The sequence below is a fragment of the Primulina tabacum genome, chromosome 4, assembly GCF_025594145.1.
Source record: "Primulina tabacum isolate GXHZ01 chromosome 4, ASM2559414v2, whole genome shotgun sequence".
NCBI classification, from domain to species: domain Eukaryota; kingdom Viridiplantae; phylum Streptophyta; class Magnoliopsida; order Lamiales; family Gesneriaceae; genus Primulina; species Primulina tabacum.
Genome location: NC_134553.1, coordinates 3,688,621 through 3,700,187, shown reverse-complemented (window position 1 = coordinate 3,700,187; position 11,567 = coordinate 3,688,621). Strand labels below are relative to the sequence as shown.

The following is an 11,567-nucleotide window of genomic DNA, read 5'->3' as shown; positions in this document are numbered from 1 at the left end:
ATAAGTGATCGGGAAGAAAAGTTTTGCTGCCCATCAAACCATGTTCAACCCCCACCCGCAATATAATATATATGTAGTGTTTGCTATTTTGGCAGTTGATGGCTTATTTATCTTGATAGTCTCTGCAAGTCTAAATATATATACAACCTGAACTTGCCAAAAATGATACCATGACTCTTTTAATACAGGTCAATCCGTGTACCATCTCCACTTACATGTGCTTGGAGGGAGACAGATGAAATGGCCAACTGGGTGATTATACCAGTTTAAAAGGCAAATTAATGTGGTTGCTTGGGATCCCAAATTATATGACGTTAAGACAAGCATGCCCCAAAGCCTTTAGCACCTATGCTTCACGTGGGCTTGGACCACCCCCCACCCCAACATGGTAGATTTTTGTTGTTCCCTTCTTATTGGAATGAACTGATTATCCTAGTTTCATTTTTTCTTTACAGTTTTGGAAACAAAATTTAATCAATGCATCATTGAAGACTTTGTATAGACAGACAAAAACGTGTGTATAAATTCACTACACCATATAAGAAAATTCACGTGATCCACAAGAAACAGCTGGCCAAAAGAAATATCCATATAAATTGTGGATGAGAAGAGAAGGTGGGAAAGCGAAAGAGCACAGAGAACACAAATACTTGGCATCACGAGCCGACCACACAGCATAGACTTCACAAGACATGCCTGGTACTATAGCTTTCAGGACATGGAAGGTGCAGTCAATTTTATTTATTTCATAAAAATTATAGCTACCTAGTAGGACAACAACCTATTGTTGGAAATAAATAACCATCTGCAACTATAGGTACAACGTAGTATGGTAGCCAGAAGCGGATACTTTAAGGATATGAACATGACCGGCACGGTAGCGAAGAAAAACAGAAGAACAGTTATCGATGCTAATCCGTGTTGATAGAAAATAAGACAGGTGCAGAAGGAAACCATCATTGCCGCTATGGACACGAAAAGGGATGCCACCCCAATCACCATCCAAAAAGGTAACGAGTCCAGGAAATCGTCTTCGGCATAACGAGATGTTAGTATGGACAGAAACATGAGCATTGATGTCAAAGAGGATAGGGTCGCCACTGCCTCGGACATAGGAAAAACAATAAAAAACCTCTTGTTCTGTAGACTTGGAGTACCGGCGTTGTTGTACCCACCGGGCACTGTAAAGGCAGTTGTGAAAACCACTGTGGCAATTAGCATCGCAACTAGCATGCATGATTTTGCCATTTGCTTCATCATTTTTTCACCTTCTTTCATCAATCCTTGGTGCTCTGAGATGAATACATCGTGTGGTGTTTGGCCTTGATGGTTTTTCTCGTTTCGGTGTGATGGTTTGACCAAATTTTCGACTTCCTTAAACCACAGTACTTCTCGTTGCATCTGAAGAGCTGCCCCTGGTAAGAGATTGAGCTGATTTTGAGGGGCTAGCCTGCCGGCCAAATGCATTATGTTATTGCCTTGGGTGTCTACATATGTCAGTATCAAATCTCTGACACCGGGTACTTCATATATTAAATTGAAGCATTGGGCATGGCGATGCAAAACAGCGATATGAAATATGCTGTGTTTGGACTCGTTAACTTTGTACAGGAAATCTGGATAAAGACGAATCAGCTCGACCAAGAATTCTCCATTTTCAGATTCTACGGCTGTAAAAAGCAGTTTCAAATTAGCGTTTCCAAAAGCTTCCATACTATTAGCTTCCCCTGTTTCGATATCATTTTGTTGATGGCGTGATGCGGTAAGATCCCAAAGATATTGGAGCAATGCATATGCATCACACGATTTAGCGTCGTCATTTGCTGACAGTACTTGAAGCGGCAGCTGCATGTTACGAGGCAGCACTGGAGCTACTGTACATATACTCGGAATTCATGCATAAACAACAAAAAATAACATTTAGCAAGGTATAGATAGTTACGAACATAACGAAATACATTTGCAAAATCACTAACTTGCGCGGGCAATGGTTCCGATCCAGCCGAGTCCTTGTTGCATGGTGTCACCAGGGCCAGGAAATGCTGACGGAGTCCTTGCAAGCACTTGCAAAGGTGTCTCTCCGTCGCCATCTTCAAGCCCAGCTAGCATGTTATTTTGTTGTAAGATTCTAATAGCCAGATCTGCATCCATGAATTGTTCAATTGATCATGTATGCATTATCCTACTTAATCCATTCTTAAATGAGATTAAAATCAAACCCTCGCGATGTAGAGTTAATACTCACCATACAATCCGGAGGCGATGGATGTCGTAAGAAGCCTAATCTGTTCGTTCTCATCCCACGTCTCAAAATTGGATAATGGGAAAAGATAATTGACCATGTCGTGGTGGCCTAACAAGGCCGCCATATAGAGTGGGGTGACACTCCCACTACCACGCATTGTGGGCAAGTTTTTGTTCTTCTCTACCATCTTGGAAGCAATAGGGACATGCCCGGCGACGGCAGCAAAACTGAGTGCTGTGTTTCCCTTTTGATTCTGTATTTCCAGTATATGAGATGATTGGTCGTCGCCCATCTTTCCCAGTAAATTATCAACAAAAGGGGCATGGCCTTCCAAAGCAGCAATATGGAAAGCAGTTTCTCCCCCTTCTGTTATGCGAGATTTACCCAATGTAATATCGTTGGCCAACAATCTTTCAGCAACCTTCCAGTCGCCCTTCAATGCTGCTTTGTGCATAGGAACACACCCACTCAGGTATCTTGCTTCTGTGCACAAACCAACTCGACCGTTAAACATAGAGTCATGAGTGCTTTATCATTGGTCAAAGAATTCAGACAAATTAGATCGTGGATAATGTTAATTAATTTGATCATGAACTAGTTATATAAGAAAGGAAAGATAAGATTGACATTGCATAATTCACAAAAAAAAAAAATTCTTAGTTTAATATTTCAATATGACACTGTATGTATCAATCTCGTGTTGACGCCACGTCTATATCACATCGGTGCCATTAAGGATGACAACATGACCGATATGAGACATGCTTGGCCAAACCCGAGACCCCGAAATCCGACAGGTCCAATTCGGGTTGGACCCGTTAAAAACTATATAATTTTTTAGTTGAAAATTAAATTTTTTAAATTTTAATCACTAAAAATTTTAGTCACTGCACAATGAAAAAAATAAATTATCAAATTTAAATTTCAACTTTATATTAATAATATATAAGACTAAAAAAATTATCACAAATTAAATTCTATTGATTTATATTAACTCTTAACAAAAAAAATTTATAGTTATATAATTTCATATTAAATAAGTCATAAGAGTAAATAACTATTTCAATCTAAAATATTTTGAACATTATCATGATATTTATTATTGAATATAATAATAATATTTACTTTTAATTTTTAAAATAAAAGTAAATAAAACAGACAGAAGCTGAAATTCTAAAAAAAAGTAAAAAAAAAAAAGTTTTTGCACGTTGCTACTGTAAATTATTCTCTTCAAAAAGATTTATTTTCTACAATCACTAAATAATTTATGTACGTTGTTAAAAATGAACTTTTTATTGGAAAATAATATTTAAAACCGTGTGTATTGAATATTTGAATGTTGAATATTTGAATGTTGAAAATAAGAGTTGTAAATATTGAAAATTAGTGTGTGATGATGTAGGTAATGATGTATTTTATTTTTGGATTATTTGTAAAGATTTCTTATAAATAGATCTCTCATTTGTGAAGAAAAACACAATTGAGTAGAGAGAAAAATATTATAAAGTGTGTAGTTTGGTAAATTTTAAGAGTTTGAGATTTTTACTTTTTACCATAAATTTTTACTTTTTCACAACGCGTTATCAGCACGAAGCTCTAAAAGTCCTACATACTTTTCCAAGCTCCAAACAGAAGAAAAAGGTAACAAAAATAATTATATTTATTTTACTGTTATTTATTTATTGTGTATTTATTTAATATACAATATAATGTTATTATTAGAAATAATAAAAATAAATTTTTCATAAACTTGTTATAAATCCTGGGAGGATGTTAAGACGACATCCCACACTCCCGGTAAGGGATACGACAAGTATAAAAGCCTATAAGGTTTTTAAACAAAATAAATTATGACACTCATTATAATATTATGATATGATATACATAATTATTTAAACATGTCTAATATTATATATATCATATTATTACCATAAAATTATACAAATACATACCTTTATTTTTTTTGTACCCCAACGGTCATAAATGGTAACAAACGGCTAGTTTTTGCCTTATAAATATGATCTCACAAACACATTCCATCACTCCAACTTTCTCTTCTTCTCTAAAAATTATTCATCATCAAATTTTTCGAAGAAAAAAGAAGATGGCTTTCTTAAGGATATTTTTAATTATTTTGGTTGTCATACTCACGAGTCTTGTATTTATCGGAGAATATCCTCCTCGTGCGTTTTCTTTATTTTTACAAATACTTGTACTTGTTGTTTATCCGTTACTTTGTATTGCAATAATTATTAACTAATAAAATCCATCGTAATTTTTTTTAGTACCACCATGTCAAATTTGACAAAGCTCGAATTTGTTGCGCTCGACATCACGGGAAAAAATTATATGCCATGGACTCTCGATGTAGAAATGCATCTTGAGTCATTGGGTCTAAGTGAGACAATAAAAGAAAATGGCATATCGACATCACAAGAAAAGGCAAAAGCCATTATATTTTTGCGTCGACATCTCGACGAGGATTTGAAATGTGAATATTTAATTGAAAAAGATCTCATGGCTTTGTGGAAAGGATTGAAAGAAATATTCGAACATATAAGAGAAGTTATACTTCCGACCGCCCGAGATGAATGGAATACATTGAGATTCCAAGACTTTAAAAAAGTCAGTGATTACAATTCGGCGATGTATAGAATAATCTCGCAATTAAAATTTTGTGGACATGAGGTCACAGAATCTGAGATGCTTGAAAAAACATTTTCCACGTTTCATGCATCAAATATTACTCTACAGCAACAATATAGAGTACGTGGATTCGCGAGATATTCTGAACTCATCGCCTGTCTTCTTGTGGCGGAAAAAAACAACGAGCTATTAATGAGAAATCATCAGTCCCGACCCACTGGATCAACAGCATTTCCAGAAGTAAATGCTGTAAGTAAAAATGAATTTAAACCTGGAAACCAAAATCAAATTCAAAGACAAGGTTTTGGTCGAGGTCGAGGTCGTGGACGTGGACGTGGAATTGGCCGTGGTCGTGGTCAAGGCCGTGGTTTTGAAAACAATCGAGATAGTTATTTTTATAACTCATCTCAAAAGAACGTCCCAAACCATCCACAGAAAAGGCATCATGAGAATACAAGTGTTAATGAGAAGCACTCAAAAAGATATGAAAGTTCTTGTTACAGATGTGGTACTCCAGGACATTGGTCCAAAGTTTGTCGAGCCCCTGAGCACCTTTGTAAACTTTATAAAGAATCATTAAAGGGGAAAGAAAATGAGACCAACTTCACTGAACGCAGTGACCGTTTGAGTGATTCAACTCATTTTGATGCTGGTGATTTTATGAATGATTTCTCTGGAAATGATCAATATGTTGGTGGGATAGAAATGAACAATATTGATCCTGCAGATTTTCTCAACGATTTCTCTGAAAATGAACAATATAATGGTAGAATATAAATGTACAATAATTTATTTTTCATGTATTCATAGAATAATGTTTTATTGTATAATTATGATTTGTGTTATATTTAAATATATATTGCAAGTAATTTATTTCATTGCATATTTTTTTAAAGTTCAAATATGGAAAATGCTATGAGCAAAGCTGAAGTTTGCATACCCGATAGTGGTACAACGCACACTATCCTCCGAGATAAAAGATATTTCTTGGAACTAAAACCAACAAAAACAACGGTGAATACAATATCAGGTCATGTAGACTTGATTAAAGGATGTGGTAAAGCACAATTTTTGTTACCTAATGGTACAAAATTTTTGATCAATGATGCTTTATATTCACCACAATCGAAAAGAAATTTGTTGAGTTTTAATGATATATATTCCCATGGGTATGATACTCAAACAATGAATGAAGGGAATGAGAAATATATGTGTCTTATCACATATAAATCAGGAAAGAAATATGTGATTGAAAAACTACCAATGCTCCCTACTGGATTGCATTATACACATATAAGTTCGATTGAATCAAACATGGTAGTTGATAATTCTTCAATATTAACCAATTAGCATGATCGATTGGGACATCCTGGTTCAACAATGATGCGAAGAATTATAGAAAATACACATGGTCATCCACTGAAAGACCAGAAGATCTTTCAGAATAATAAGTTTCAATGTAAAGCATTTTCTTTTGGAAAACTTATTATAAGACCATCACCAGTCAAAATCCAAACTGAATCACCAATGTTTCTTGAACGTATTCAGGGTGATATTTGTGGACCAATCCATCCACCATGTGGACCATTCAGATACTTTATGGTATTGATTGATGCCTCCAGCAGATGGTCACATGTATGTTTATTATCAACTCGAAATGTTGCATTTGCAAGATTACTTGCTCAAATAATAAAATTGAGGAATCAATTTCCCGATTATACAATCAAGAAAATTAGACTTGATAATGCTGGTGAATTTACTTCCCAAACTTCAATGATTATTGTATGTCTATGGGAATCATTGTTGAGCATCATGTTGCTCATGTACATACACATAATGGATTGGCTGAATCATTGATTAAACGTCTGCAAATGATTGCTAGACCAATGATTATGAAAACAAAACTCCCTATTTCTATATGGGGACATGCAATTTTACACGCTGCTTCATTAATTCGCATCAGACCAAGTGCATATCATAAATACTCCCCATTGCAGCTTGCATTTGGTAAAGAACCAGACCTTTCTCATCTGAGAATTTTTGGATGTATGGTGTATGTGCCTATTGCACCACCGCAACGAAAGAAAATGGGACCTCAAAGAAAGGTTGGAATTTATATCGGTTATGATAGTCCATCAATCATTCGATATTTTGAACCTCAGACATGCGACGTGTTCACAGCACGTTTTGCTGATTGTCATTTTAATGAGGAAATCTTCCCAATGTTAGGGGGAGAACAGAAACATACCGAAAAGAAAATTACATGGCATATATCATCATTGTTACATCTGGATCCAAGAACAAAACAATGTGAAAAAGATGTACAACAAATTGTACACTTGCAAAGAATAGCCAATCAAATACCAGATGCATTTGCTGACACAAAAAGAGTAACTAAATCATATATACATGCTGCAAATGCCCCTGCTCGAATTGAAATTCCAAAGAAACAAATTGAAGATACTCATGATGTCATTAAACGCCTGAAGCGTGGAAGGCCAGTTGGTTCCAAGGATAAAAATCCTCGAAAAAGAAAATTTATATAGAAACACGATGATCACAAAATAAAGAATGATGTTCCTGAAGAAACACATGATGATCACAAAATAGAGAATGGTGTTCCTGAAGGAACACATGATGATGAAAATATTCTGTTAGAACCACAAACTGACGGGAATCATGAAATCTCTATCAATTACATTAATACTGGAAAAATATGGAACCGAAAAGATATAGAAGAAATTGATGATATATTTTCTTATAATGTGGCAATCGACATCATAAATGATAATGAAGATCATGAACCAAAATCTTTTGGTGAATGTAAAAATCGGCAGGATTGGATAAAATGGAAAGAAGCCATCCAGGTTGAATTGGATTCGCTAAATAAACGTAATGTTTTTGGACCTATAGTCCTTACACCTGAAGGTGTAAAACCTGTTGGATACAAATGGGTTTTTATTCGAAAGCGAAATGATAAAAATGAAATAGTGAGATATAAAGCTCGACTTGTTACACAAGGTTTTTCTCAAAGGCCTGGAATTGATTATGAAGAAACGTATTCTCCCGTGATGGATGCAATTACGTTTCGGTATTTGATTAGCTTGACGGTATCTGAAAATTTAGAAATGCGTCTTATGGATGTTGTTACAGCTTACTTATATGGATCACTTGATAGTAATATATATATGAAAATCCCTGAAGGATTTAAGATGCCTGAAGCACAAAGTTCAAAACCCAGAGAATGTTATTATGTGAAATTACAAAGATCATTATATGAGTTAAAGTAATCTGGTCGAATGTGGTATAATCGACTAAGTAATCATTTGATGAAAAAGGGATATGTAAATAATTCAATATGCCTTTGTGTTTTCATTAAGAAAACAACATCCGGATGCGTAATTGTTGATGTATATGTTGATGATTTAAACATCATTGGAACGAATAAGGAAATTCAAGAAGTTGTGTCATACTTGAAGGAAGAATTTGAAATGAAGGATCTTGGAAAAACCAAGTATTGTCTGGGTTTACAAATTGAACAAAAAAAAATGTGGAATGTTTGTTCACCAGACAAATTATACAGAAAAGATCCTTAAACGTTTTAATATGGATAAATCAAATCCTTTAAGTACTCCAATGGTTGTTAGATCATTAAACATAGAAAATGATCCATTCCGTCCATGTGAAGATGATGAAGATATTCTTGGTCCAGAAGTACCATATCTAAGTGCTATCAGTGCCCTTATGTATCTTACAAATTGTACAAGGTCTGATATATCTTTTGCCGTAAATTTGTTGGCAAGATTTAGCACATATCCAACAAAGAGACACTGGAACGGAATTAAACATATATTCCGTTATCTACGAGGAACGACAGACTTGGGACTTTTGTATTCAAAAGATGCTAATCCAAGTATAATTGGTTATGCCGATGCTGGATACTTATCTGATCCACACAAGGCACGTTCCCAAACTGGATATGTTTTTACTCGTGGAGGCACTGCAATTTCTTGGCGTTCACAGAAACAAACGTTCGTAACAACTTCATCAAATCATGCCGAGATTATTGCACTACATGAAACAAGTCGTGAATGTGTGTGGTTAAAATCAATGACCCAACATATCCAAATCTCATGCGGATTATCATTCGACGAGAAGCCTGTGATAGTATATGAAGATAATGCTGCATGTGTTGCTCAAATGAAAGAAGGATACATAAAAAGCGACAGAACTAAACATATTCCTCCTAAATTTTTCGCATTCACCAAGGAGCTTGAGAAGAATAAATGTATTGATGTTCGTCACATTCGATCAAGTGAAAATTCATCAAATCTCTTCACAAAGGCGCTTCCTACGTCAATATTCAGAAAGCATATATATAATATTGGGATGCGCAATCTACGAAATTTGTGAAGAATTGTTCGTGTCAACATGAGGGGGAGTTTACGTGACTGCACTCTTTTTCCCTTACTATGGTTTTTATCCCACTGGGTTTTTCCTAGTAAGGTTTTTAACGAGGCAGTACAAAAACACGTAATGAAGACATCATCGTATCATGATCATCATCACAAGGGGGAGTATTGGAAAATAATATTTAAAATGTGTGTGTTGAATATTTGAATGTTGAAAATAAGAGTTGTAAATATTGAAAATTAGTGTGTGATGATGTAGGTAATGATGTATTTTATTTTTGGATTATTTGTAAAGATTTCTTATAAATAGATCTCTCATTTGTGAAAAAAACACAATTGAGTAGAGAGAAAAATATTATAAAGTGTGTAGTTTGGTAAATTTTGAGAGTTTGAGATTTTTACTTTTTACCATAAATTTTTACTTTTTCACAACACTTTTAAAATAAGCTGTTTCGGCCGATTAATAAAGTTGATCGATATAATATAATCAATAATTATTATCATTGAATGAACAAACGTCATATAAAAAAATAAAAAATACGTCATATATTTTGTCACTCACTACACAAGTTATAAAATTTAATCGTGTGGCTTATTATATATTTATACACGTTGGGATCATGCATGCATGATATTTGTGGCCCGCCCGGACCACCTCACCCACCTTCCCACTTTCTTTTCAAATATTAACATATAATTTTACAAGATTTTTGTTCTGGAGCAGCAAACATTGGAGGAATAATTAAAGATATTATAAATGTATATATAATTTTACACACACGTATAAAAATATATTGATACCCCTGGAACTCGGAAGGAGTCGGCTCATCCTTGGACTCGGGCAGAGTAAGAAAAGCCGGGAGCCCAGAGTCGTTCCCGGGAAGCCAAGAAAAGACTGGGTTTGAGCCCGCCCGAAAAAAAGAAGTATTACCTCATTTAAATGATCCCCAACATGCATCAAACCGGGAAGCCACCAATTAGACTATTATATATTCATACAAACCTAGACTCTGAGCTTAGTTCGAGCAGCGTAAGAAGACCAAGAAAAATTGATCAGGATCTGGGCAGACGTTTGATCAGGACTTATGATCGGACACTAAAAACAAGATCGTTATTACCTCTCCCTATAAATATTAAGATTTGCTTGATCATTGGGAGACATTTACTTAACTTTTTTTATTAACACTCATTATATACTCATCATATAACACTCTATTTAATTTCCTTTGAGCTTCACTGACTTGACCGTCGGAACGACTGCATCGAAAAATCTTCTACGCCCCACTAACGTTTTTTTATTTTTCAACATATATATAATATATTGTACAAACCGAATCACCGACACTCTAGCTAGCTAGTACTCACGAGTTGATGAAAGAAGTTGAGTGGCTCTTCGTTCGAGCTTTAGCTTCTCCACTTTTTTCGACTGGTAAATCCCCATTCTCTAGCTTGTTAACACCTAAAAATATATACAAAAACGTCCATTAACAATCTTTAAACGCAAATTAATCAACATCATTTCGGGATCATAACCCTTTCACACCTCAAATTGTTAATTACGCTCTTTAATCAAGAAGAGTAGTAATTAGTTACGTACCGGCCGGCTGGTAGGATGGAGCGAAGGGAAGAACCAATGGCAGTACGTGGCAGGGTTCCCTTCACTAGCTTATTTAACAGTTTAATGGAGTGGAGTGGGTTCGGAGTTTCTTTCCAAAAGTCTTGGTCATTTCCGAAATTGCCAAGGAATTACATTATATTTGTTTCCCAGCTAACTGGGTATATATAATTCAAATTGATTTCAATCCAATTATTGAGTTCGTACGTAGGGACCTACACCACGAATATCAAATATAATTAGATTGATAAAGAAAATTAAAAGTTAGTAATAAAATCATAAAATAAAATGGCAGTTTCCCTGGCGTGCCACTTATTTATAATAAGCTTTGGTTTGTAATTGTGCGGATGAAAGGGACTTGACGCCCCAACATCGACCTTCTTTGAAATTGCTAGCTTGATGGTGAAAAGGGTCTTTTCTCTAGTTCTCCACCAAAACGAGAAAGCAAATTAATTTCTTATTTTTCTTCAGGCGGCCGTGGAAAGGCATCGACAATGGGTCTATGCATGTCTTGTCTAGAATAATTTTTTTAATAAAAAAAACAAAAAACAAATATGCACTGTGCACATGACGTGTTTGTTGTGGTCATTGGTCAATGTTTAATCGTTTTTTTTTTTTTTGGTTGTTGTTTCGTCTTCAATCTACTTCC

General features: G+C 34.9%; 1 protein-coding gene across 2 annotated transcripts; it reads right to left on the bottom strand.

Moving 5' to 3' along the window:
- Positions 1–697: 697 nt before the first annotated feature.
- Positions 698–11,059, bottom strand: LOC142542522 (uncharacterized). Of its 2 annotated transcripts, none has more exons than XM_075649186.1 (5): positions 10,901–11,059; positions 10,669–10,762; positions 2,246–2,728; positions 1,977–2,141; positions 698–1,874 (listed from the first exon to the last, which is right to left on the bottom strand). In XM_075649186.1, the coding sequence occupies exons 2-5, from the start codon at positions 10,742–10,744 to the stop codon at positions 766–768; spliced, it is 1,833 nt and encodes a 610-aa protein (XP_075505301.1). In that variant the 5' UTR covers positions 10,745–10,762; positions 10,901–11,059; the 3' UTR covers positions 698–765. The 2 variants fall into 2 exon arrangements, with proteins under 2 accessions (XP_075505301.1, XP_075505302.1); XM_075649187.1 differs by having other exon boundaries at positions 10,897–11,051.
- Positions 11,060–11,567: the final 508 nt, after the last annotated feature.

Coding starts and splice junctions, on each gene's coding strand:
- LOC142542522 (XM_075649186.1), bottom strand. CDS start 10,744: ATGGGGATTTACCAGTCGAAAAAAGTGGAGAAGCTAAAGCTCGAACGA. Junction 2,142..2,245: donor CATCGCCTCCGGATTGTATG/GTGAGTATTAAC, acceptor TCATGGATGCAG/ATCTGGCTATTAGAATCTTA. Junction 1,875..1,976: donor CGGAACCATTGCCCGCGCAA/GTTAGTGATTTT, acceptor GTATATGTACAG/TAGCTCCAGTGCTGCCTCGT.